The sequence below is a fragment of the Tenrec ecaudatus genome, chromosome 12, assembly GCF_050624435.1.
Source record: "Tenrec ecaudatus isolate mTenEca1 chromosome 12, mTenEca1.hap1, whole genome shotgun sequence".
Taxonomy (NCBI): Eukaryota; Metazoa; Chordata; class Mammalia; order Afrosoricida; family Tenrecidae; genus Tenrec; species Tenrec ecaudatus.
Genome location: NC_134541.1, coordinates 135884076 through 135912007, shown reverse-complemented (window position 1 = coordinate 135912007; position 27932 = coordinate 135884076). Strand labels below are relative to the sequence as shown.

The 27932-nt window shown below is 50.2% G+C and overlaps 1 protein-coding gene across 1 annotated transcript; it reads left to right on the top strand.

The window, feature by feature from the left end:
* Positions 1 to 51: 51 nt before the first annotated feature.
* On the top strand, positions 52 to 27553 carry CRCP (CGRP receptor component). Its single transcript, XM_075565014.1, has 6 exons — positions 52 to 184; positions 10692 to 10728; positions 12021 to 12119; positions 13567 to 13661; positions 19344 to 19401; positions 26171 to 27553. The coding sequence occupies exons 1-6, from the start codon at positions 177 to 179 to the stop codon at positions 26318 to 26320; spliced, it is 447 nt and encodes a 148-aa protein (XP_075421129.1). The 5' UTR covers positions 52 to 176; the 3' UTR covers positions 26321 to 27553.
* The last annotated feature ends 379 nt before the right edge of the window (positions 27554 to 27932 follow it).

Here is a 27932-nt window from a genome sequence, read left to right as displayed (position 1 = left end):
CCCTAAGTTGCCCGGCAACGCGGGGGCGGCGGTCCTCAGGGCTCCCGGCGTGCAGCGCGGCGATCCCGGCGTGCCCCGCGACGCGGAAGAGCCGGCGAGAAGCGGTGGTAGCGGGACGCAGTGTGGCGCGTGCTCCGCGGGCGGCCGGAGGTGACGAGTCGCGAGACGGGGACGACATGGAAGTGTAAGCCGCCCCACCCCCCTCCCCGGCGCGCTTTGGGACTGTGGGGCCGCTTAGAGCGCTGGGACCTGAGCGACGAGGGGACGGAGGGACAGTGAGAGGCCGGGGGCCCGGACTGCGACCCTAGAGACGGCACGTGGGCCGGAGTGTGTGACAGGCGGAGTAAAAGCCCTTCCGGCAATTTAAGTCTGCGCCGGCCTCTCCAAGATTGCTTCCAGAAGTGGGTGGACATGGGAGATTCTCACTCTGCCTGTGGGCTTTCACGAGGCTGACCCTATCGTGAAGACATCCTTCTGTCGTGTTACCTGTTACCCACTGCGATCGAGTTGATTTCCTGCCCCTCAAACATACACCTGCCTGATAGCCCCACCCACCCACACACCCCTTTCTTGGCTTCTCATCCTTTTGCTAACTCAGCTTGGGTGCCCGTTTTAAAAATTGCCTTTCCTCTTCAATTAATCCCAAAGGAGCCCTCATTTTGTTTCTCAAACAACAACAGCAGCAGCAGCAGCAAACAAACAAAAAGACTAACAACCCGGATGGTGCATGGTTTAAACCCCGCGCTGGTAAACGGGAAGTCAATGATTCAAGCCAGTCAACTGCTGCTTGTTTGTAGAAAGATGAGGCTCCCTGCTTCTGTGAAGATAGGGAACAGCCCTCCCCTCTGTCTTACAGGGTCTCAGAGTCAGAATTGACTTGATGGAGTGGGGTGGGTTGGGATACAATGGTTGGTCAGTCTTATCTATCAAATGGAGCCCTGGTGGTGCCATGGGTTAAGCCTTGGGCCTCTAACTGAGAAATTGGTGATTTGAACCCACCAGCCTCTCAGAGAAAGATTATGTAGTCTGCTTCCTTCCAGATTTACAGGTTTAGAAACCCAGAGGGGCCAGTTCTACGCTGCCTCCTCACTGCCATCTAGTCAGTGCTGACTTAGCAACACCCCCACACACCCCTGGTTTTCCGAGACTGTACCTGTTTACAGAAGTAGAAAGCCCAGTCTTTCTCTTGTGGTGAACTGCCGACCATGGGGATTGCAGCCCAACTCTTAACCACTACACCAGGGATCTTATTCTTTCTGACAGGTTTGCTATGAGTTGGAATCGAATCGACAACTGTGGGTGGATTTGCCTCTCATAACAAATTGGTTTATTATCCAAGTAAATAATTATAAGTTGTCTAATAGGTACGTGTTTACTTGTTACTGGGTGACTTGTCTCCCTGAGAGACTAAGTTCCATGAGGGCCAGGACCCTTATTGTCTCTCCGCCTTGTGCTTAGTGCTGCATCTGGCACCCAGTAAGCATTGAGCAGACAGATTGAATGGAGTAATGCAACAGTACTCTATTCGTTGAATAAGCAAACATGAACTCACTCACTTCCTAGCTAGGAGCCCTGGTTATACATTGGGCTGCTAACTGCCAGGTTGGCAGTTCAAATCCACCAGCCACTTCTCTGGAGCAAGATTGGGCTTTCTACTACTGTAAAGAGTTACAGTTGGGGAGGAAGAAAAAAAAAGAGTTACAGTCTCAGAAACTGACGGGTAGTTCTACTCTGCCCTTTATAGGATGGCTATGAGTTGGCATTGACTCGATGGCAGTGAGTGAGCTTCCTAGCTGCTAGGCAGATAAATTTTTTCTGATTTTTCTAAGTGACCCAGCTTGAATTGTGGCTTTTTATTTGTTGACCTGGGTTTTTACTTGTTGAACAACCTGCCTGCTTCCCCACGAAGTCAGACTTAAAGCCAGTCAGGAATTCTGCATTTCGTAGTTTGCTGGGAAAGGACATGTTTGGAGGGAGGCTGTATGGACTGGAACAGAACGTTCTGGAGGCCTGGCTTTCGGTTCCTGCTGGTCCCATGATATAAGGAAATCTGCTCTTGAGGCTCTTCAGCAGAGTGTGGGATCTCCAAGATGAGTGAGCCTGGGGTGCCTTTGCCGGGCTCTGGTAGAGTCCAGAGCAAGGAGTCCAGAAGGGAAACTGCCCCAGCTTGGCCTACTTTTTTTGGGTGTTCCGGTCATTGAGTGATTTGTACATAAAACTACACGTGAGAAGGTAGAGATTCTCTATTAAACCCATACCCCTACAGGGGACAACACTGGAGACACAGCATGGAAATTGCACCCGATCTGACCCCACCACACCGAGGCAAAACACTAAGGGCATAGAACAGAACAGCAAGGGGAGCAGAACAAGGAAGTCCCGAGGGGCCAGGGCTTGGCACCCCATCAGACTTAACCAGAAAACACTGCTAAAGGTCAACAAGCCCTTGAACTACTTACAGGCATTTTTTTTTGGTCGTTTGTTGTTGATTTCTTTTGTTGCTTGTTTTGCTTTGCCTTGTTTTTTTGCGTGTGCATATTACTATCTCTGCAGGTCTATTTAGATAAGCTAGGCTAGATAAACAATGTGGAGGAGAAAACAACAGGACTGATGGTTCCAGGGGGAAATGGGAGAGGGGGAGGTGGAGGAAAGGAAGTGGGTGTTAACCAACCCAGGGACAAGGGAACAACAAGTGATCCAAAATCAGTGGTGAGGAGGGTGTAAGAGGCAGGGGCAATGTAACCAAGAGGAATTACTAAAACCCAAATGAAGGCTGAGCATGATAGTGGGACAAGAGGAAAGTAAAAGGAAATAGAGCAAAGAACTAGGAGGCAAAGTGCATTTATAGACGTCTAAATATAGGCATGTACATATGTAAATATCTTTATATATGATGATGGGGAAATAGATCTATGTGCATATATTTATAGGTTTAGTATTAAGGTAGCAAATGGACATTGGGCTTCCACTCAAGTACTCTCTCAATGCAAGAACACTTTGTTCTATTAAACTGGCATTCCTTGATGCACCTTCCCTACATGATCACTGGAGACAAATGGGTGCATAAAGAAATCTGTTGAAGAAAGCTGATGATGCCCGGCTATCAAAAGATTTAGTTAGCACCTGGGGTCTTAAAGACTTGAAGATAAACAAGCGGCCATCTAGCTCAAAAACAACAAAGTCCACGTGGAAGAAGCACACCAGCCTGTGTGACCACGAGGTGTCAAAGGGATCAGGTATCAGGCATCAATGAACAACAACAAAAGATTGTATCATTGTCAATGAGGGAAAGTGCAGATTGGGGACCCAAAGCCCATCTGTAGGCAATGGGACATCCATTACAGAAGGGTCATGGGGAGGAGACGAGCCAGTCAGGGTGCAGTGTAGCAATGATGAAACATACAACTTTCCTCTAGTTCTTAAATGCTTCCTCCCCTCTCCACTATCATGATCCTAATTCTACCTTACAAATCCAGCTAGACCAGAGGACGTAATGGAAACACAGTAACTGGAAATCCAGGAAATCCAGGACAGATGATCCCTTCAGGACCAAGGAGACCAGGAGGGTGGAGGGATGGTGGGGTAGAAAGGGGGAACCAATTACAAGGAGCTACATATAACCTCTTCCTTGGGGGATGGACAACAGAAAGTGGGTGAAGGGAGACAGCAGACAGTGTAAGCTATGACAAAATAATAATTTATACATTATCAAGGGTTCTTGAGGGAGTGGGGAATGGGGATGGGAAGCTTTACATTTACTCTCTTAGTCTTGAAAAGCAATGTTCATATTTAGGGAAGTGGACTCAATTATCTTCTGCTTGTGCTGTTCTGTCAGTGTTGAACTGCTAACCGCAAGGTTAGTGGTTCAAATCTATCAGCTGCTCCTTGGTAGAAAGAGGAGGCTATCCTGCTCCTACAAAGACTTAAAAACCAAACCAAACTCAGTGCCATTGAGTCCGTGCTGACTCGTGGCGGCCCTGTAGGACAGGCTAGAACTGCCCTCTCAAGTTCAAGACTGTAGCTTTCTTCAGAAATCCAACATAGGAACCAATTACAAGGATCTACATGTGACCTCCTCCCTGGGGTATGGACAACAGAAAAGGGTGTGAAGGGAGACGTCAGACAGGGCAAGATATGACAAAATAATTTATAAATTATCAAGGGCTCATAAGGGAGGGTGGAGCGGGGAGGGAGGGAAAAAAAAAAGAGGACCTGATGCAAAGGACTTAAGTGGAGAGCAAATGCTTTGAAAATGATGAGGGCAAAGAATGTACAGATGTGCTTTACACAGTTGATGTATGTATGGATTGTGATAAGTGTTATATGAGTGCCTAATAAAATGTTTTTTAAAAATCCAACATAGGATCGCTGTGGGTCAGAATTGACTCTGTGGCGGTGGGTGGGGCCAATCTTTTATGAAAACAGAATGTTGAGACGAACCGATGCCTTTAAACTGCGGTATCGGCGAAGAAGGTTGACTATACCATGAACTGCCAGAAGAATGGATACCTGTCCTGGAAGAGGGACAGCCCAGAATGCCACATAGTTCATCTCGCATATTTGGTGGCATTATCAAGAGGGACCAGCCCTTGGAGAAGGACAGTGAAGAGGAAGACGAAGGAGCTGACGCCATGCAGATGGTGCGCTTGTGCAGATGGTGCGGGACAAGGCAGAGCGTTACTGAGTCAGAACTCACTCGGCAACACCCGACCACCCTCCTTTAGAGGCTGTGTCAGGACTTCGGTTTGTAGCTGGGATGCTGAGGCACAGAGAAGTCAGAGAATCCATTCTGTCAACGGGCCTGACAAAAGGTTACGTGTCTGCTTGCCACACGTGACATCGTTAATGGATCTAGTGCTTTTCCAAACATGACGAGTTGGTGACTGGGTGAATTCGATCAGTTGGTTCATCATTGCACTAGCAAGCATTAGCCTGTGTGGCAATGAATAGGGCCTGTTTACTTGGTTTTCTGTACACGCAAGCGCACTTCTAAGGCAAGTCTCTGAGAGATCACTGTGTTCTGTTTACTCAGAGTTTGGTTTTCCAGAGTGGTGTTTACAGCCTTGAAGTGGACTCCGCAAGCCAAGCAGATTTTCCAGGTTAAAGTTCAAACAGCAAGGCAGCTTCTGTCAGCTCGATCATTCTTCCAGGAGGCTAAGTGACTACCTGTAGTGGCGATTCAGTCTTTAAAGCAAACTGGGGCTATTTACTTTACGCACCTGTACCTAGATGGGCGCTGGCTTGTGTAGCCGCGCAGGGAAACACAGAGTTCAGTGTAGGTGCGCAGCTTTGAGCGTGTGATCGCTTGTGGATGCGGTATATGCTCACAGCTTTAGCTAAGCAGCAGTATGTCCTGCTTGCTAGCAGACCGTACCGGGAAACATCCCTTGGACAGTGGATCAGTTGCTAGATCCTAGTAGAACTATAAAAGTTGGAGAAAATGCATTTTATGTTTTTTGACGATAAGATCTAGTAATGTCTTTTTACCAAAAAAAATGTTTTTAATTGTATGGCCTTTTTTTGGTTGTAGTTTTTCACATTTCTGTTCTCAGGTTTCTGGCCGGGACAGGCACAGATCTCTGGGACGGTTGTGAAGACAACGCCACAAATACCTGCATTGACCTGGAGTTGCCTTTGGTTCACACCGTCCTCTAAACTCACTGTCAGCGACTCAGTTCTGACTCGTAGTGACCCTGCAGCACAGGTCCAAGACTGTAACCCTTTACAGAAGTAGAAAGCCTTGTCTGTCTGTGCCAGGTGGTTTCGAACTGCTGACCTTGCAGTTAGCAGCCCAATTTGTAACCACTACGCCACCAGGGCACCTCCCATTTTGATATACTTGCCTTACTTGTCTCCCTCTTTAATGCTTCCTGGGAGGATTTGTCCCTCTCTCTGTCCCTGCCACTCAGACAAGTATGCGTGTACACATTGTCCAAACCATTTGAGAGTTGGTCGTAGACATATCCAATGCATGGATCTAATAACTCAATAACATAGAGGCTCTAGTCCAGTGCCTCCAACTATCCCAGTAATGCCCCTTTAGCTGGGAGTCTTTCCCCTTCCATAGCCCAGGATCATCATACCTTTCCTTGTGTTGTCCAGTTTCTTTCATCTCCGTTACTCTAGAACAGTACCCTAGCCTCTTTCCGGGACATATGCCCCAGAGACGTTTGAAGAATCCAAGCTGGTTGTTTTGAAGACTGTCCGTCCGTTTGGGTTTGTCTGACTCTGTCCTCGTGGCTGGATTCAAGTGAAGCAGTTTTGGCAGGATTGAGATGGGTGGCGGGGTGTCTTTCAGCACATCACACTAGGAGTGCTCTTCACTTGATAATTTGACCAAGCTGATGGCTGTCAGATCGCATCATATCCCTATCAGGTGGTGGTGGTTAGAGCCCATCTTGATAAAAACTGCCTTTATTTTCTCAATCGACACGATACGTGTAGGGTTTCATAGGAAGTAGACACTTCATTCACTCCCACTTACTGCGGCTGTATTGAGTGAAGGAGGCTGGCACACATTACCATGGCTGTGTTGCTGTTGTTAGCAGTGATTCCCTGGACGACAGAGCCAAACACTGCATGGTGTCCCGCGCCGCCCTTGCAATCATTGTTCCGTTTGGGTCCACTGTTCGGCCAGTGTAGCAGGGACTTCTTCACTGACCCTCTCCCAAGCATGATGTCCTGTTCCGGGACCCGTCCTTGTTGATCACGAGTCCAAAGTCAGTGGACAGAGTCTTGCCTTCTTGCTTCCAGCGAGCATCCTGGCTGTACTTCTTCCGAGACAGATCTGTTCATTCTTTGGGCTGCACACAGGACTTTCAGGGTTCTTCACCAGCATCGGTTCTTCATGTCGTCGTCCTTAGTCATTGTCCAGCTTTCCCACGCATGTGAGGCCAGTAACACTTGAAAAAGGCCCAACACAGCAGGTCACTGGATTTCCCGTGGACATTGATTGTGGATCCAAGTGAAATGAAATCCTCGGCAACGTGGTCTTTCCTGCATTTCTTCTATGTTGAGGTTGCTTACTGGCCTGCTTGTAGGCTGTGTTTTCTTTATCGTGAAGTGTGATGCACACCGCACTCTGCAGTCTTTGCGCATCGTCTGTAGGTGCTTTCAGCAGGCACAGGTTGTTAACCAGCCTTTCTCGAACCCTGATCTGTGTACGTCTTCCTCTAGCCCAGCCTCCCTGATTATTTGTTCAGCACGCAGAGTGCAGAAGTATGGTGCAAGGATACAACCAGGCCCTCCACCTTTAACGGGATTTAAAAATACATGCTTATCTACCTAAAAAAGGAAGAACTCTGACCGAGTCAACTTCTGCCGGCATGAGCCTGCTTTGTTTTCCAGTCCCCAGACCAGAAGAGGGTGGCCCTCTTCCTTTGTAGATTGGTTCAAGAAAAGGCCGGTCTTTGCATTAACTGCATAGTCCTGGGTTCTGGGGCAGTAATAACTTGGAATAACTAGAGCATGGAATATTCCACATGCTGCGGGAGGGGAAGGCTTTGGAAGTGCAGGTCTGGCACTGGTGCCCCAGATGGCTCCATTCGCCTTGATGAAAATTAACATTTACAGTTCTCCCCCCCCCCCCAACACACACATATACATACATATACACACCCACACACCCACACACCCCCTGCCTCTTCCAGGAAGGATTGGATTTGGGAGAGCACAGGGAATTATAATTAAGTTTTAAGCCTAGATAGGAGGCAGCCTGCCTGGCCGACTTCCTGATTCAATCGGCAGAGATGGCCTGTGGTTTGAGTTGCTGTCTTCTATTGTATTTGAGCCATTAACCCACGCACTAATTAAGCACAGGCCTCCTGCCTCAATTAGCTTCTTTGCCCATCTCACTGTATTCCATGTGACCTGAGTGCAGTTAGGGACATTTGGGCAAAGGGGCACTTTTGTGAAACCCTGGCAGCATTTGAAAACCACCTTCCTGGGCTGGCTTGACCTCTGTGATGACATCACTGCCTGGGTGAACCCCAAAGCCTGTGTGGGGCCTGGCTCCATCCCTGCTGGGTTCTCTGTGTGGACTGACTGTGGGAGAGGCATCCTTTGTCTGGCCCTCTCAGGAAGATACGTGTCAGCAATGCCATCTTACACATCTGGTAGAAGAAAGCATAGTCCCTGAGTTACGAGGGGGTGCCGTCCCCACGGACCCGTTTTAAGGCAGCTCTCACAGGAGTAGCACTGAGGCTGGCTGTCCCCGTGGAGACTGGTGGTTCGGAAGCCCCGGGGCAGGTCTGGAGGGTCTCTAGGAGTCGGGATCCACTTGAGGTCCGTGACTTTTTGTCAAGTGGCCACACGAGATGATACCATTAGCAAGTCATACAACATTGTACGGAGGACATCTTATTAGTGAGAAGATGGCAACAAACACACTCAGGGATGACCCAAATCGGGGTCTACCAGTCCTCCCTCTTGCTCATTAGGTTCGGCCAAACTCCTGCCCCTGAACTCTGCGGGTTTCTGTCATCCGCTCTGGTCTCCTCTCCATTCTCCATCATGGGCTGCTTCCATGTGACCTCGAACAGGTTGCCTAATCTCTGGGCTTCAGTGTCGTCATTAAAAAGTCGATCCTCCTAGCAGCTCTTTCCATGCAGGGTTCTTAGTGAGAATGAGATGAGGCGGGATCTTCAGAAAATAATAGCCCCCTCGGGTACAGAAGTTCTTCGAGGTACCAGTGGTGAACTTGAAAAACTTAAATTGTCTCCTTATATTGTCCTAGCAGCTGCATGAGCTAGGAGGTGGCTGGTTACATGATGGGCTGCTAATTGCAAGGTTGGCAGTTCGAAATTGCCAGCTCCTCTGGAGAAAGACAGGACTTTCTAACCCCTGTAAAGAGTTAGGGTCTCGGATACCCACAGGGACAATTCCACCCTGTCCAATAAGATATGGGTCAGCATCAACGTGGTGGCAGTTGAGTTTGGAGGGTGTGACAAGCTTGTGCTGCGGCCGTAATGAGCACCTGATGAGCTGAGAGGCCCAGCCTCACAGCCGGATGGGTCTGAAGGGGCGGTTGTATAATTGAGTAAATTAAGGAGACATGAGACAAAGCCTGCAAGGGCTCCCCTCTTCCATGGAGACCGGAACCAGAATGAGACAGTAAGCACATATGTAACAGGAAGGGGTTATATTAGAGGATTCACGAAACAGGAGGGGGATGAGCTAGGAGTAGACACGCAATAGGAAGGAGAGGCACTAGAAGCATACATGTGACAGGAAGGTACATATGTAACAAGATGGGCTGATCTAGAGTCAAAATGGTAGCCTAACCTTGGTCATCCCTGAGCTCTTCTCCAGGGGAATAATCTGTGATCCTTCATCAGAAGGGATTGGGCCCTACTTAGGGTGGGATAGACAATAGGGTCAGATTGCTCTCGCTGGCAGACAATTTTCAGGCAAGCAGTCTTCAAGCAGTTAACCCTCAAGCATACATACTAGCAACCAGTGCTTGCAAGTAGCCCCTTAAAATTGGCATTACGGGGCATGCGGTGGGGCATCGTGGGGAGTAACTTTTATTTAGGAGAATGTGAGTGGAACACGTTTCCAACCTATGAAAGTGAAGGTCTCCCTCCACAGGAGCTCCGGCCGGCTGCCCAGATTCCCTAATGTATGAACGGAGAGAATTTGTCGAATACACTCCCATACTTTGTGAGTGTTCATTTAGCCCTTATAAAGTGCCCTCGGGAGGAAGATGAGGCTGTCTACTCCTGGAGAAGACTGGTAGTCTCAGAAACCCAAGGGACAGAGGCTGTGAGTCGGGCCTGACTCCCTGGCAATGAGTGTTTGGTTCTAGTGACCCTTGGTGGCTCTGTCAGTTAAGAGTCGGCCTGCTAACCACTAGGTCTGTGGTTCAAAACCACTAGGTGCCCCAAGGGAAGAAGATGAAGCTGTCTGCTCCTATAAAGACCAGACCCTCGGGAACCGTTTCTCTGTAGGATCAGGCACATTGCAGTCCTCTAGGCGACGTTCGTGCTAACACTTTCAGGAGGTCTGTGCAGCAGACCGGGAGAGTGGGGCATTCCTCGTGTTTGTCACCTGCTGGACTCATTTGGGCAGGAAAGATGACAATTTTCCTTCAATCAGCTGTCACTCAGGAGGACCAGCCTGGCCACGTGCTTTCCACTTGACTGCATAGCTGGAGAGGGCCTTCCTTGGGGTCTGGTGGCTTCCCAGCTTGATTCCTGTGTGTGACCATGATTCCGCGGACTGTGCCGAGGAGCCGTTTCTGTAGATTGAGCTGCGGCCTGGGCCGCCCCAGTCTTTGTCAGTGGCAAGTAGCCTTGGGGAGGCCATGAGTATAGGAGATGCCCACTCTTTCATACTTCCCATACCTCTGACACCCCCTTCCTGCTCTTGCCCCGTGTTGGCCCTGTGCTCCCCTTCTACCCACTGGCCTGATTTGTCCTATGTCAGCCTGACAAGGCCTGCCACCAGTTGGGTGTTTTTCCCATCAACCTAGGGAAGGATGTTCGAGAGCAGCAGTGACTAAAATGGAAAGTCTGTGCCCAGACAGTGAATGTCTAGCCACAGAAACCAGGGAGGGCTTAGGGAGTGTCCCCATTTGAGGTTTTCGTCCCCAGATGCCAGACCTGGGTCTGACCCAGGAATTGCTGGACAGCTAGTGAGTGAATACCCACAAAGGGAGGAGGCTCCGACTCACCACTGCTTTTCTTCTGCAGGAAGGACGCCAATTCTGCACTGCTGAGCAACTACGAGGCAAGTAGCTGTGATGGGGACCGTCGAATCCTACTCTCCCAAGTGTTTGCCCCTGGCAGGTGACTCCTGGCAGGTGGCAAGCTGACTGGGGTTAGAAACGACAGCTTGTCCTGGGGTTCCCATGTATTTTAAAGCAGACAGATGACCCCATCTAGTGGACTTGGGACTGTTCTAAGCTTGTAAATGACACTCCGGGGTAGGGGGGCACTGTCAGGTAGGTGTTGGACTGCTGAACCACAGGGTCGGTGGTTCAAGCCCACCAGCTGTTCTGTGGGAGAAAGATGAGGCTGTTTGCACCTGTGAAGATTTACAAAGCCCTGGAAGCCCAAGATGGGGATGCTATGAGTTGGAATTAACTCAACAGGTAGGGGTGGTGTGGTGTGGTGTGGTGTGTGTGTGTGTGTGTGTGTGTGTGTGTGTAAAAGTAAGTAAAACACCTGGTATTTCAAGGAAGCTGGAAATCCTTTTGCTTACAGGAGGCAGTGTGCTGGACCTCCCAGAGACTGGCTTTGAAGCTGTGGGAGGTGGCCTCCTGGGCCAGTGTGGGATTTACTCCATGTTCAAGTGTTAGCCACTGGGGAAACACACTATGCTCTGGGTCTTCTGCTGTTACTGAAAGGCAGGCGGACAGGGACAAGGGGCAGTTGTCTCGGGCAGCAGCCTTGTTAACCTCACGTGCCTTCATGCTTTGGTATCCTCTGAAACAGTAAAGGGGTCCCCTCTTCTACCCATTAACCCTCGGACCCCACTGACGTTGTATAGCAGAGTTTCTTCCCTCTTTTTATAACGTACCTATGGTCACTTTCTTTTCCATGTTTATTGTACCAGGTTTGCCTTATTAGAGAATCAGAATCATCGTGTGTGTGTGTGTGTGTGTGTGTGTGTGTGTGTGTGTTTTTAAGAAAATTTGTTTTTGAGATCAGAAGAGATGGCTGGCATGGGAAGTGGGGGGTAGGGCACAGAGAACTTCATGGAAGAAGAGAGCTGAAAACTGGCTGACTTCCTCCGGGGCCTGTTTGGAGCCCTGTTGGAGTGATGGGGGACAAGTAACTTGACGGGTTTGTGTCTTTGACCCGTATGAGAGTGCTCCCGCTGCTGCTCTGTAGACCTCCTCCTCGTTCACAGTAGTCAGTATGTCCTCCGCCTGACTCACTCTGCCTGCGTGAAGACTGGAGCCCGCGTGGGGGGGGACAGCTGAGCTTCCCCTTTTTATGTGGCCTTCAAAGCCATGACCTGGGAGTAGACACAGGGTGCAAATTTATTTTTAAAAACTCGTGCGTGCCTCTTCCTAGGTGTTCCAGTTACTGACGGATCTGAAAGAGCAGCGTAAAGAAAGCGGGAAGAATAAGCATAGCTCCGGGCAGCAGAACCTGAATACCATCACCTATGAAGTAAGCGGTCCTGCTGCAAGACAGTGCTTTCCTGTGCCACCAAGTCAGGGCGGCTTCCTAGCTGGATTCTACTCTGTGTTTAGAAGTCATTCTTCCCCGTGTTGAAAATCCAGAAAGTATCAAGTAACATCCCGAAGAAAGCAGTTTATCACCTCAATGTCTGCTTGGCATGTTGGTGCCTCCTCTCCCTCATTTTTCGCCCTCAGAGTGGCTGGTGGTTTCAAACTCCTGACTTCGTGGTTAGCAGCCCAGCTCGTAACCTACTAGGCCACCAGGGCGCCTGCAAATATCCTGTAGCTTTTGCCAGTTAATTTTCGCATGGACCTTACCTGCCGTGACTGTCAGTGAGGTGGTTTTCTTTCTCCCGTCTCATTCCTGCTTGTTGCCACAGGAAGAGCTGCCCTGCCCCACACGTGTATTTCCTTATCCCGCCATTGATCTTGGGCCGTCTATACCCGTGTGGACTTTTTATTCCTCAAATTCCCACGCTTAAAAAAAAAATTGTTCAGGAAAGGGGGAGCGGGGAGGGAGGGGGAGGGAAAAAAGGAAAACGAGCTGATTCCAGGAACCCAAGTGGAAGGCGAATTTTGAGAATGATGAGGGGAACGAATGTGTGAGGGTGCTTTACTCAATTGATGTATGTATGGATTGTGATAAGAGTTGTATGAGCCCCAATAAAATGATTTATTAAAAAAACAAAAAACAATATGTAATTACATATTATAAAGTATTTATTTCTAATTACAAATAAGTGAATTTTGTCTTTAAAAAATCAACATGTAATTATATATTGTGAAATATTTCTAATTACAAATAAATGAAATTTTGTCTTAACAAAAAGTTTATAGAAAAAAAAATAGTCTGAAATCGCCTAAGAGCTGCAGTGTCAGAGTTTTCTTTTGAAGAGCAGAAAGTTTTTTCTCCAAATTGTACCAGTCATTTAAAAGTGTTTTGCTTCAGTGATGGGGAGGCTGTACAATTCAGTGACATGGACGGCATTCTTTTCCTTGTGGACCATGTCCACCCTCCTTTCTGAGTGGTCCCTCCCCATCCACATGGACGCAGGGCCCTCTAAGGTTCTGAGCTACTCATGCCACATGGGCCCCACGCAGATCGAGCTTCAGAGCGCACAGGGCTCCACACAGGCAGGCCTTTTTTGGGGTGAGCTAAAAGATGGCACTTGGGACTGGAGGGGCTCTCCTCGGGTTTCAGGCTTAACGACGCTCTTGGGGCAGTAGTCGGAGGGGTTCATTTGGCCTCCGAGGCTCCAGAAAGTCTGAATTTCTTATGACCCTGGCGATGTTTTCCTCTTGAGGGACTTCCTCCTCAGAAAAGGCCAGATGGCCTGCAGGGCTGTGTCATACAGAGGTCAATGCCGAATTATAGCCACAGCCTCCCCACTTTCTCAGGGCTCATTGTCTTCTGCCTGCTTTGCTCTCTCTCACAGACATTAAAGTATATATCGAAAACGCCATGCAGACACCAGAGTCCCGAGATTGTCAGAGAATTTCTCACAGCGATGAAAAGCCACAACTTGACCAAGTAAGTAAAGGTGACCGTTAACTAGGAGGAGGAGCACACGTCAAGTAAAAGGAGAGCTTGGAAAAGCCTTTCTCTGCACCCAGGGATACAAATGACACCTCAGTGTGTCGTGAGCCCTCAGTGCCCTTTTCACGCGGCACTGCTGCCATTGCGGAGATGAGACAGCCAAGACCCAGGAACAGGGCTTTCCAAAGCCCGGGTAGGACAGAGCACCTTTTGTCTCCTGGGCCTTTCCTCGGAGTCCTCCAGAATCTGGCCTGGCTCCTCCAGCATTCAGACCAAGTGGGCTGAAAAGTGGGGCTCACAATGAAAGGACTTAGCACAAAGCTGATCGGTGAGAAGCCGGACGATGTGCTTGCCTGCCCTTCAGAGGGGGACTTTGGTGAATGAGCTGCACGTACAAACCTGTAAAACGCCGTGAAGCATCAGATCAAATGTTTCCCCGGGAAGGAAACTTACCTCTGTTTCTTAGAATTCATACCAGAACGGAAGGCTCCCAAACCTTTTGTCATTCATTCCGCCTCGTCAGTATCTCGTGGAGGGGCTGTTCTGTGACAGTTGAGGCACATGTCCGATACACAAGGAAGTCAACTGTATGATGAACTCCGAAGACGGCGTTGGGTGTGCGAGGTCCACCTAGGAAGGGGTACATGAAAAAACCTGGAAAACTCTGGGCAGAGCTTTCATAGTACGTGTTTTTCCCACCAGGCGAGCATCACCTGGGAAGGTTCTCTGCTCCCAGTGAATTTTTTTGTGAGAGCATTTTCACTCAAACCTAGTTTTTTTGTGATGGCTGATTTAAGAGAACAGCGTGTGACTGAAATGTTGTTTCTCGCTCAGGAAAAATGGCACAAAAAGTGTTGTGATGTTGACCACAGCTTACAAGCACAGCACTATGAGAAAAACTTAAGCATACCCGAGAGTGGTTTTCTCATTTCAAAAAAGGTGAAAAAATGTCAGTTGATGACAAACCTCATTCTGGATGTCTGTCAATTTTCCAAAGGACGAGATGTCAACTCGTAGTGCATTTGGAGTTTGTTCCAGTTGGCAGACTGTTACCCAAGCTTTCTAGTGAAAGGTTCTGAGAAGATTGTGTAACAGCGAGTGACAAAAACAGGCCTGATTTGTGGCAGGCGAGGACCGGTTTTGCTGCCACCATAATGCACCTGCTCGTGCAGTCCTCTCAATGCTCAAAGAAATCCAGCATGCCTCAAGTCTTGCCTCACGCACCTTCCTCACCTGACCTTACTCCGTGTGACTTCTTTTTGTTTCCACAAATGAAGAGGAACATGGAAGAACAGTGATTTGATGACAGAAGAGGTGAAGAAAAACAACACGAGGGAGGTGCTGTCAGCCATCCAAACCAATGAGTTTGAAAAATGCTTCCGAGAATGGAATCGCAGATTTGACCAATGTATTAAGTGTCATGGAGAGTACTTTGAAGGTGGTTTTGTGAAAAAATTTAAATACACAGATTTGGAGAGAAAATGCCGGGTTTGGGGGGTACCCCTTTGTACATTTTACAGTCAGTTGTTTGCCCTTTCACTTCTCTTTTTTTTTTTAATGCTATTTTATTTTATTTATTCTTTTCCCATTTATTTATTTATTTATTTATTTTAAGTTTTAGCAATTTATTAGGGGCTCATACAATTCTTATCACAGTTCATACATATACATACATCAATTGTATAAAGCACATCTGTACAGCCTTTGCCCTAATCATTTTTTTCTCCTCTTTTCTTTTTTTACATTTTATTAGGGACTCATACAACTCTTATCACCATCCATACATATACATACATCAATTGTATAAAGCACATCCATACATTCCCTGCCCCAACCATTCTCAAGGCATTTGCTCTCCACTTAAGCCCCTTGTATCAGGTCCTCTTTTTTTTTCCCCTCCCTCCCCTTTCCCCCCTCCCTCATGTGCCCTTGGTAATTTATACCTCGTTATTTTGTCATATCTTACCCTATCCGGAGTCTCCCTTCTCCCCTTCTCTGCTGTCCCTCTCCCAGGGAAGAGGTCACATGTGGATCCTTGTAATCAGTTCCCCCTTTCTAATCCACTCACCTTCCACTCTCCCAGCATCGTCCCTCACACCCTTGGTCCTGAAGGTATCATCCACCCTGGATTCCCTGTACCTCCAACCCTCATATGCACCAGTGTACAGCCTCTGTCCTATCCAGCCCTGCAAGGTAGAATTCGGATCATGGTAGTTGGGGGGAGGAAGCATCCAGGATCTGGGGGAAAGCTGTGTTCTTCATCGGTACTACCTCGCACCCTAATTAACCCATCTCCTCTCCTAAATGCCTCTATGAGGGGATCTCCACTGGCCGACACTTGGGCCTTGGGTCTCCACTCTGCACTTCCCCCTTCATTTAATATGGTATATATATACATATACACATACATACACACACTTATATCGTTTTGGTTTTTTTTTGCATGATGCCTTATACCTGGTCCCTTGGCACCTCGTGATCGCACTGGCCGGTGTGCTTCTTCCATGTGGGCTTTTTTGCTTCTGAGCTAGATGGCCGCTTGTTCACCTTCAAGCCTTTAAGACCCCAGACACTATCTCTTTTGATAGCCGGGCACCATCAGCTTTCTTCACCACATTTGCTTATGCACCCATTTGTCTTCAGCGATCCTATCATGGAGGTGTGCAGTCAATGATATGATTTTTTGTTCTTTGATGCCTGGTAACTGATCCCTTTGGAACCACTCGATCACACAGGCTGGTGTGTTCTTCCATGTGGACTTTGTTGCTTCTGAGCTAGATGGCCGCTTGTTACTTCTTCACCCACTTTGGCTCCAGCCGTTGTGTTGGGAGAGTGAGCATCATAGAGTTCCAATTTAATAAAAGAAGGTATTCATGCATTGAGGGAGTGTTTGAGTAGAGGCCCAAGGTCCTTCCGCCACCTTAATACTTGACCTATAAATATAGACACATAGATCTATTTCCCCATCCTCCTATATATATTTGCATGTACATGTCTTTGTCTAGACCTCCATGAATGCCCTTTGACTCCTAGCTCTTTCCTCCATCTCCCTTGACTTTCCTCCTGCCCTACTACCATGCTTCATCGCCACCTGGGCTAGAGTATACCTCTTCTCTAAGCAACCTTACCCTTGATCTTTTCCCACCGTGCCTGCCACTCCCCCTTCTCTACCATTTGGGGTCCCATGTTTTTCCCTTGTCCCTGGGTTTGTTAACACCACTTCCTTACCCCCCCACCCCAAGTCCCCCCGGAACTGTCGGTCCCGTTGTTTTTCCTCCAGATAGTTCATCCAGCCTGTCCTATTCAGACAGACCTGCCTTTCACTTCTCTTAACTGCCTTTCTCAGAGCAGACGTTTCTCATTTGGACACACTCAGTTGTTTGCTTTTCAGGTGAGCAGTTGATGTGTGTACAGCTCTTTTCCCAGCTCAGGAATGTCTGTCTACCTTACTCTGTGTTGGACACTGAATCTGGAAGAATGAAGAATAATCGATGCGTTTGAACTAACGTGCTGGTAAAGGGTATGAGAAGTGCCACAGAACCAGAAGAACAAGCACGTCTTCTTGGAAGAAGTACAGCCAGAATGCTCCTTGGAAGGGAGGAGAAGGCGAGAAGCTGCTGCTGTAGACATGTTACCAGGAGAGACCGGTCCCTGGAAAAGGACATCGCGCCTGATAAAGTAGTGGATCAGCGGGAAAGAGGAAGCCCCTCAGCTTGACCCAGTGGCTGTGGCAGTGTCCTCAAACAATTTTCAGGACCTGTTGAAGCCCACCCACCCGAGGGCCTCCAACATCAAAGCTAGTTTTGCTGTTCTACGGCCAACCGGTAGAGGGAGCTGGCAGGCTTCTTTCTTAGGCTGGACCAGGAGGTAGCTGTCATCAGCACATTGGAATTAAAGTGTCCTCAATAGCCGATGACCCAGAAGCTTGCCTGCCAAACGCCATCGAGTGTCAGGACAGAATCAGAGTTGCAGCAGGAACGTCCACGGTGCATCCTGCTCTCTGGGTCTGAATATCCTCTGTCAGGGGAGATGACTGAAGATAGCAGCCCTTACCTGGCCCGGCCCAGCCCTGCAAACTGCTGCTCCGTTCATCTGCATTAGTGCCTCGACCACCAGAGAGTCCTGAGGGCAGGTGCTGTCGAGGCAGTTCTGCCTCACACAGACCCTGTGTACCCCAGCACAAAGCACTGCCTCCCTCACCATTGTTAGGCTTGAGCCCACCTGTGGCTGCGCCACTGTGTCAGTCCATTTCAGTGAATGTCCTTTTTTATCCTTTCCTTTCCTGTCACCCTCTATTTTTGCCAAGCAGATTTCTTGCTCCAGGGGCCGGTCCCTCCTGGTCACATGAGACAGTGGCCCGCCGTCAGGCTTCTAAAGAGCCTCCCGAGGATAGGAACTGTGTTCTATTTAAGTTGATCACAGTCATGTTGGTGCTCAACTTATAGTCACCCTGTCACCTGCCATTTCTTCCATGGCACGTTCCTTCCCCCAGAGCATGTGGCTGTTTGTCACAGAAGGTTTTCCCTCAGGCACTTCGTTCTCAAGGAGCTGCAGCCTGCCTTGCAGCCTCAGGTTCCATCTCCTCCCTCAAGGGCACAGCCACTCTGCCCGGAATAGTGTGAGTACTGGCTGGCTTTCGGGTCCTGACACCAGCTAGCCAGGCCCCTAAGTAACGAGCTTGAAGTGCCTTCAAAAGGGCTTTCGGTGCACAGATTTCTCTTGGGGCTGGGCACTGTGTGCGGGCCATATGCCTTGGGACCAGTGAAACACAGTCAGTGGGTTGTTGGGGTTCCCTCGCCCCTGGGGTGTTCAGGGCCTGGCACCTTGCCCCATGCCTCCTGGAGTTCTCCTTCCCAAGGGGCCCTCCTGGAAGGCAGGAAGTGCCATGCTAATTGGGACGCAGAGGAGAAAGACTGAGGCATCAGGGTGGAGCATCCCATCCTGTCTTCAGATGGTGGCGCTGGCTTTGCTGAAACAGAGTCTGCCGAGAAGCTTTTGCCCTCTGAGGTCATGCTTTTTGTTTTGGTGCCTCTGAATTGTGAACCTTTTTTGTTAATAGTCAAGCACTCAACTCTTAGTGGCATCCTGAGGACCTACTGAGGTCATTCTCTGAAAACCTCCTGGGGCCACAGTGCATGTATTCGTCTTCCTTTCCCTGCAACCTTGCTCTCCGGTGGGTCCTTTCTGCTGCCTGACAGGTCTCGTTTCTTTGTGGGTTGTCAGAAAGAGAGTCTCAGGCTCTTCTTAGCTCGACCTGCCACCCAGGATGAGTGTGTCTGGCTCTGCTCCCTCTGGTGTGTGTTAAGACAGCATTCCTCATGCTTTCCCAGCAGGGATGACCGTGTCACGTATGGACTTCTCCAGCTCTGCCTCTGCCACATTCCATACAGTCCAGGTCTCCTTTCCCTCTGGGATCCCGATGCCCATTTGTGCTCTTGGATCAGCGTCAGGAACATCACTTCTTGGGTCCTGTTCTCTCCTCTTCTGAATGAAGGATGAGGTGTGTTCCAAGTGGCTCCGCCCACACACACACACCAAAAAAATATCCACAGCTTTGGTGGCAATGGCCCTCTCCCATTTATATCTGACAAGCGTGTTCTCGAAAAAGCTTGGTCGAGACTCAAGATCTTTGGAGGCATGAGCTTTTATGAGTGTTTTATCCTTTTCTTTGGACAGAGCTGAAAAGCTGCAGCTGCTGAACCACAGGCCTATGACTGCTGTTGAGATTCAGCTGGTGAGTAAAGGGGTCCCGAGCTTGAGGAGGGTTAACCCCTCCCCTGCTGGGCTGGAGTGTGGATTGGGTGTTGGGCTGAGAAGGGATAAACCTAAGCTGCCATTTCTTGACAAGGCTGCCCAACCACACGTGCCCCCTTCCCACTGCCCACCCCCCAATTTTATAAGAAGGAAGCTCCTAGTTCTCAAGGAGTTAGGAGAAATTCAAGACTGAAGAAGATTCCATTCCTCCCCTGACATGCTCAGGCGCTCTGGCAGGAGGGGCATAAGAGCATCAGACCCAACCTAGCTGCCCTTCTGCTCTTGCTCTGGCTCCTTTTTTGGCTAATGGAATATGCACTCATTTCACACATACATTCCTTATTGTTTGGCAATTCAACGTTTTGTAGGTGGTAAACCTGACCGAACTCACTGCCGTCAAGTGGATGCTGACTCATGGCGAGCCTGTAGGGCAGGGAGAACTGCCCTGGGAGTTTCAAGAACTGTCTATGGGCGTAGGGAATCTTTCTCCCGAGGAGCCACTGGCGGTCTCGAACTGCAGATCTTGTGGATTGCAACCCAATACGTAACCACTACGCCACCAGAGCTCCAGGGGCAACTTGACAGCAATTAGTCTAATCAGCTGTGCAACCCACAGTGCATCAAGACCATATTTCCATAACAGTTGCTTCACTTTCCCTCTTCCTCCATCCCCGAAACACCAGGACCTTGTTCTTTGTACATCTGCTTTTCTTGCTGTTTTATATAAATGACAAGGGGGCTTCCATACATTCTTGGGGCAATTCCATTGTCTTTCTGATTCTCCCCTTGTGCTTTTGTGGTTGACTTACTCCTCAGCATGTTGTTGTTCAACCTCCATCCGTACCGCAGGGCTCAGAACTTCATTTCTCCTGCTGCCTGAGGAGTGCCCCGTGCAGGGACGTGCCACATTTTGCCCATCCATTCGCTTGTCTGCAGACCTCGAGGCGGTTTCTGCCTTAGGACTCTGAGCAGCGCTGCAGAGGATGTTGATGTTCCGGCCTGTTGGGATCTCTGCTTTCGGGTCTGTGGGGCGTATAGAGCTAGGCGTGCAATTGCCTGGTGTTAGGTTAGGGAGATTGCTCTCTCAGAAATCACCACACAATTTTCACAACAGTTGTTCACATTCCCACCAGCACTTGAAGGATCCACTGTCCCACACCCTCTCCGGCATTGGTCATGTTTCTTAGGCGTGTAATGTGAACTCACGGCGGCTCTCATGTGCATCTCCTCTCGTGTCTGGTGACTGTTTGATACCCTCTGGGCAACGTGTCTGTTCCAGACCTTTGCCTGTTTTACAATTAGGCTGCCCTGTTTGTTGTTTGTCAAAATTTTATGTATATTTTGGTCGCTAGATTCTTGTCGGATACCTGGTTTTCCAAAGAGAGTCTCCTGGTTGGTAGCTGATCTTTTCACTTTTTTTCAGTCGTCTTTTTTCTTTATTGGGGGCTCGTACAGCTCTTAACACAATCCATCCATCCATCCATTGTGTCAAGCACATTTGTACATTTGTTACCATCATCGTTTTCAAAACATTTTCGTTCATTCTACTTCGGCCCTTGGTATCGGCTTATTTTTTTTTTCCGAATCCTTATTTTTTTACCCTCCCTCCCTCACACCTTCCCTCCTTCACCAACCCTCAATAATTAACAAATTATTATTATTTTTTCATATCTTACACTGACTGGTGTCTCTTTTCACCCACTTTTCTGTTGTGCGTCCCCCTGTGAGGGGGTTATATGAAGATCATTGTGATCGATTCCCCCTTTCTCCTCCCATCTTCCCCTTTTCCTCCTGGTATTGCTATTCTCATTATTGGTACTAAGGGGTTTATCAGTCCTGGACTCCCTGTGTTTCCATCTCTTATCTGTACCCGTGTACATCCTCTGGTCTAGCCAGATTTGTAAGGTAGAATTAGGGTCATGATAGTGAGGGGAGGAAGCATTAAAGAACTAGAGGAAAGTTGTATGTTTCGTCGGTGCTATACTGCACCCTGACTGGCTCGTCTCTTCCTTGTGACCCTTCTGTAAGGGGATGTCCACTTGTCTACAGATAGGCTTTGGGTCTCCATCCCCTCCTCCCCCCTCATTCACATTGATAGTATTTTTTGTTCTGGGTCTTTGATGCCCGATACCTGATCCCATCGACACCTCATGATCACAAAGGCTGGTGTGCTTCTTCCAAGTGGGCTTTGTTGCTTCTCAGCTAGATAGTCACTTGTTTATCTTCATGCCTTTAAGACCCCAGATGCTGTATTTTTTTTATTTCTTCACCACATTTGCTTATGCACCCACTTTGTCATCAGTGATCATGTCGGGAAGGTGAACATCATGGAATGCCAATTATTAGAACAGAGTGTTCTTGCATTGAGGAAGTACTTGAGTAGAGGCCCAATGTCTGTCCGCTACCTTATTAACATGAATATATGTCCATAGATCTATTTCCCTTTCATTATAAAGATATTCACATATGTACATGCCTGTATTTAGACCTCTGTAAATGCCCATTTGCCTCCTAGTTCTTTCCTCTATTTCCTTTTACTTAACTCTTCTCCCATTATCATGTTAGGCCTTCATTCGGGTTTCAGTAATTTCTCTCATTTACATTGCCCTTGATAAAGCCCTACCTGGCATCCTACGCCCTCTTCGCCATCGATTTTAGAGCACTTTTTATTCCCTTGTCACTGGGTTTGTTAACACCCACTTCCTTTCCCCCAACTCCCCCTCTCCCATGTCCCCCAGAGCTGTCCTGTTATTTTCTCCTCTGGATTGTTTATCCTGCCTATCTTATCTAGTTAAACATGCAGACACATATTAAGCACAAAAACATGACAGAGTAAAATCAAACAACAAAAGCAAACAACAACAACAACAAAAAAAAAACCCAACGACCAAAAAAAAAAGCCTGTGAATAGTTCAGGTCTGTTTGTTGACATTAGGCGTGTTTTCCAGTCCAGTCTGATGGGGTGCCACACCCTGGCCCCAAAGTCTATTTTCAGTGTTCCCCAGGACTTCATTACCTTGCTCCCCTTGCTGCTTTCAGTGGTCTTTTGATGAACCAAAATTTTAAAAACTTGAAGAGGTTTTATTTAATCTTGTGTGCTTTTGTTATTGTACTGATGGTCAGTTAAAGATGAGGTCTGTAGTCGCTGCTTGTCTGAGAGTTTGTTCCTTTGAGTTTACACATTTAAATCTTTCATCCATTTTTGTTTGGGTTGTGGCCTGAGACATGAATCCTCTTTTGTTTATTTCTGCATGTGGAAATCCAATTTTCCCAGCATGTTAAAAAAAAAAACTTTTTTTTCTGAGCACCTTTTATTGAAAAGCCTTCCCTTCTCCCATCGAGTGGACTTAGCACCCTTATGTGGCCATCCCTAGATGCACTGTAAGGGACCCTGGCGGCATGGAGGGAAACATGTTGAGGTGCTCACAGCAGGGTCCCTCCCAGTGGGAGGCGGATGAAGCTTTCTGACCCTGTAAAGATTAGGTCTCGGAGATGCACTTTGCCTTTGTTGTCTGTGCAATCAGACCTCACTGCCTTGGCCTTCTCTAGCAATGTACCATAGACCTGCAGTCACCCCTGTTCACGTGGGGGAGACTGGATCACACCAAGCAGAGCCCCCGGGAGGTCTGTCTGGTTGCTCTTAGAGCAGCAGTCTGTGGCCTTGTGGCTTTGTACAGTCCTTGGTAGTTAGGGAAGCAGGCTCATTTCCTGGACCCGGCTCCTCAGTTCATAGCAGCCAGTGGCTCACGTGCTTGGGGAGTGGGGTGGGGTCGTGGGAGTGTTTTTGCCCAAATGCTGTTTCCTTGTTGTTTTTGTTATTCCACTAGGGGAGGGGGCCCTGACCAATGGTCTCTTTATGCCTCCATTTTCCCAGAAGCCTCCCACACCCTCCTGGCAGACTCCAAAGCCTTGAAACCTGAAAGATATTCTCCCTCCTGTGCCATACAGCTGGGCATCACGCCTCATACTCTGCCTCCTCTCTGCCCTTCTTCTCCCACAGTGCTGAGCGCATTCCTCAGCTGGGTGCCTTCCTCCACAGCATGCCTGTTGCCCCTCTCTCAGCCCGAACACTTGACCCTTCAGTGGGCTCGTCACTGGAAGCCCGACAGCACAGGAGGTCTTAGGTGGCACCAGTCGGCTCTGGAAAGCTTAGGCGAACACAGCGTCAAAAAGACAATGGGATTGCCCACGCCTTTGGGGAGTCAAAAAGACAATGGGATTGCCCACGCCTTTGGGGAGCCCCTCGTAGAGTCAGAGATGGTACAGATGAGCACGTGCTAACGCGGCAGCTGTCTCAGCTGGGCTCTCCAAGACACAGCCTCATTCCTCTCCAAGTGCTACTCAGGTCATTCGGCCCTGAGAACCAGTAAAACAGAATCCCACCATCGGTTTTAGGAAAGACAGCTCTTTGTCAAATCTGCTCTAGAACAATGAGGAAGGACGTGGGCAGTGATGCCTTGATGAGCGGGAAGGGGCTCACCAAAGAGCCTCTTTTCTGTAAGGGGTCACTGCTACACGGCCTTGCCTTTCCTTTCCAAGGAAGCTGGGAAGCTTCCTGCCCAGACTCACTCTTGCCCTTCATTCTGGAGGCAGCCCACATTAAAGCTGAAGCGGGCCTTGTGGGAATCAGGCCTCGGGCGGAGGGGAGAGCCGGTTTCTTGTCCCCTCGTTATTCCGTGCAGTGGACCGCCTTGGGGGTGTAACGTGGAGTGGGGGCGACAGCAGTGAGAACCCCTGCCCTCTGGATGAAGGATCACATGGCGTGTCTCCTCTAACTTTAATCAGCAGCATGTGTTGGTGTGGCTTCCTGACACATGGAAGGAGGCCCTGCTCCCCATCCCAGGGCCTGCAGAGGGCCTCCACCACTGAGGTCAGCTGCCTCTGTGCCCCCCTCGTGCTGATCCTTCTTACCCAGGTAGCCCAGAGGGGAGCAGGGGCCTCACTAATGGGGTCTGGCGGGGTGGGGCCTGTACGCTTCAGAAACCCTTCTTTGTGCCTGCAAGCCCTGGTCTTCAGCCTGGTGAGAAGGTGGTATGGGCCATCTCATCAGGCTGTTCCGGCTCCTTCCCACGAGGCTAGCAGGTCTTGAGAAAAGTCCCGGGTGCAGGCTTTTATCACCAGGCCCCTCCCAGCTGGGGATTGACCATACCTCACAAAACAAAGCCGAAGCTAGACCCACAGCCGTCAAGCTGGCTCTGACCTCTAGCAACCCTGCAGGACTGCATAACGGCTCTGTTGGGTTTCTGAGACGGTAGCGTAGCTCTTCGTGGAGGAAGGCTGCCTCATCTCTCGCCGTGGAAGGCTAGTGGATTTGGACAGCCAGCTGTGCCGTCTGTGGTCTACTGTTTAACCCACAGTGCTGCCAGGATCCTCGGATTGGTCATTCAGCAGGCCCCTTGTGGGAGGAGGGTGAGCTGGTCTGCTCTCGGAGATGTGCGCCCCACGGAGCCCTGGTGGCGCAGTGTGCTGAGCGTCAGACTGCTAGCTGCATGGGCAGCCATTCAAGCTTCCACATGCTCTGAGGGGCAGGGAGGAGGCTGCCTCTCCCCCGCGGGGCAGGTCTCTGCCCTGCAGGCTCGTTGCGAGCCAGTGGGCTCAATGGCAGTGGGTCTGGTCTTGGGTAGCACTGTCCACTCTCAGAGAAGAGGACGACGAGAAAGGACGAGAATCTCCCAGTGCTCATCGGGCAGCCATTTCTTCCCAGGCCTAGAACGGGACCCCGGCAGCCCCCCTTGGCGAGGATGCAGTTGGGAGATGGGTGCTGGGCCAGTCTACCCGCAGCGGAGAGGCATAGGTAGCTGAGTGCTGACTGCTGGGAGCGGTTGAGGGATGGAGGCTGGGGACTACCCTGCCTTGCCGTGTCCTCCTCTGGCCATGGACCAGCTCCCTCTGAACTGCTCACACTGCCCTCCATCTGACACGCAACACAGTCAGGCTTGGTCTCCTGTGGTCCTGCACAGGTGTGGCTCTTTTCCGACAAGGAGCTCGTGGTTGACTTGGGTCCTTCCTTCACCTGAGCCTCCATGTGCTGGGGATGAAGGTGGGAGGAGTCTCCAAGGGTGTCATTATTGCATGGAGCTCTCGGCCTGCAGCTGGAGCTCGGAGAAGAGAAGGGTTTCTGGCCATAATTAGCCCTGGGAGTTAAGTGCTGATAACACGTCTCTAGCAGTGGGTTGGACTAGGCCCAAGCTCTCAGCCCTGTTGCCAGGCGTACATCTGGCAGATGGACACTAAGGCCCGGCTGATGTGACCCAGCGCAGATGGTGAGGCTGGGAGGTGGCTGGATCCGGCCCTCACTCCCCTCTCCAGTTTCCTGGAAAGGGAAGGTCCCTCAGCTAGAGCCAAACCCTCCCCAGCTCCCCACTGACCAGCATCCAAGAGAGGCAGTGATGGGTTTCTCCTGTTGGACAGGGGCTGGGGGGACAATGAGGTTGGGGAAGATTCCACCATCTGGTGCATCGTGGTCCCCTGCCACGGGAAGAGTTGATGCTGCTCTGACCATCACCCATGCTTGCCTGGGGTTCCCGCACGTGGAGGGCCATCTCACGCACAGGCACTGCCCTGGGCATGCACAGTGTAGGGTTTCCTGCCTCCGTGTAAGACTCAGGGAAAAGGCGGGGCTGTCAACTCCTGGAGATGACTGTCAGGCGCCTTAGTTCACCCCAGGGTGGGGTATGAGCCAACCAAGTGGCTGGGGGCAGGGCTGGCCTGTGCGGCTGCCAAGCCCCTGGTGTCCTTGTTGCCCCCAGATAGTGGAGGAGAGCGAGGAGCGGCTCACGGAGGAGCAGATCGAGGCCCTGCTGCACACCGTCACCAGCATCCTGCCTGCTGACCCGGAACCTGAGCCCGAGCCTGCGGGCACTGCTGCCTCTGCCATGGACCAGGAGGGCTTAGCCTAGCCCAGGGCACCGGCCACCCGCCAAGAAGCGCCACTTCCGGGTACCGAGAGGGCTGTGATTGGGTTTCCCTCACCACCCCAGCAGGCCTGATTCTCTTGATTACTGGGTGGAACACAAAAATTCACCTATCTCCAAAAAGTAAGCTAAAACTGAAGACTTGTGCCTCGGGGAGAAGACAGGCTGAGGTAGTCTGGGCAGGGGGCTGAGGAGAGGAGAGAGTATGGGTTGACAGTGAACTCGGCCTTCTCTGTGCTTGGAATACTTCCTGCCCGGCCTTGGTGGCCCTGCAGGAGGTCCTGACACAGCTGCTCGCAGACTCATGTTTCCATGCTGGGCCTTGGTAATTGGTTCCGTGTGCTGCCCGAGGCCCGTGCCAGGGCTCCGAGCTCGGCAGCTGAGAGCGGCCCGAGGTTACCTAGGGGCCCTGAGTGTTGCTTCCCTCCCTGGGATGGTCTCGCATTGGCAGGCCGCCCCGTCTGCTGGCCCATCCTGGTGGATGGCACCTTGAGAGTCTTCCGCGACACACCAGTGGAGCAGTGACACCCATGTCCCCAAGGCCAAGCCAGTTAGTTGCCTCTCTAATGGTCCTGGTTTCTGGAGATGGGAGCCCTGGGAGGGGCCGTCCTCTGGAGCAGGTGAGCTTCGTTTATGTCCTGGGCAAACCCTCCCTGCAGAAGAAACCTAGGGCGCCCTGACCATCCCTAGCCTTGGCCAGGGTTGGAGAACTGGAGGCGATCCCAGAAGCACTTTAATTTGCTGGCTGGGGCAGGGTTGAATCGTTGAAGACACTGGACGCTGACCATATGGAGAGCTGGTGACTTCTTCCCGGCCATGCAGTGGGTCCAGGTCCCCAGGAGATGGCTGCACGCATGCTTTCTGTGCTCGCTCTTTGCCCTGTGTGCTGGGGACAATGTCCAGTGGCTCTGCTTTCTTCAGGGCACTGCTAATTGGATTGCTCCCCCTTGCAAGCCTGAAGCTGTTGCAGGTTAGACCCCCTCCGTTACAAGCAACTGCCTTAGGGCGGTCTCAACCCCGCCATCCACACACGTGTGCAAAACAGGCCGCACAGGCCTCCTAGGAGCCTGCATCTGAGGTCTTGTTGATGTGCCCAGCAAGGTGTACCTGTCCCCAGGTCTTTGGACCGTGTCTTAACCTAGCGTGGGATGGGGTGGGGTTTCTGAACTTACTTGGGGCTTCCTCTAATGAATAAATTGTTTCCTGGTGATTCCCCTACCTTGCGAATCTGTGACTCCTCAGGTTTGCCGAACATCGAGGGCGTGTGTGCTGAATCCAGTGTAAAGGCTGCACGGTGTGGCTCCTGTCAAGCAGCTGGATCTCTGTGGGTCTAAATTCTTTACTGGTGTTAGAGAACATGCCAGGTCCTCGTCCTCGACTGGGGCCTGAGCGCCCCGAGCCTCAGTTATGACTGAGCGAGGCAGGCCCAGGAAGGGTTAACCTTTACCAGAAGCACAGGCCCGTGCCCCTTTCCTGCCCCTTAATGAATGTTGCAGTTATCCAAAGCCTGTTTCCCTAGGAAGCAAGTGATGGGGCAGTCTGAGAGGCTCGGCTCGTCATCTACAGACACCACAGTCCCGCAGGAAAGCAGACCGGT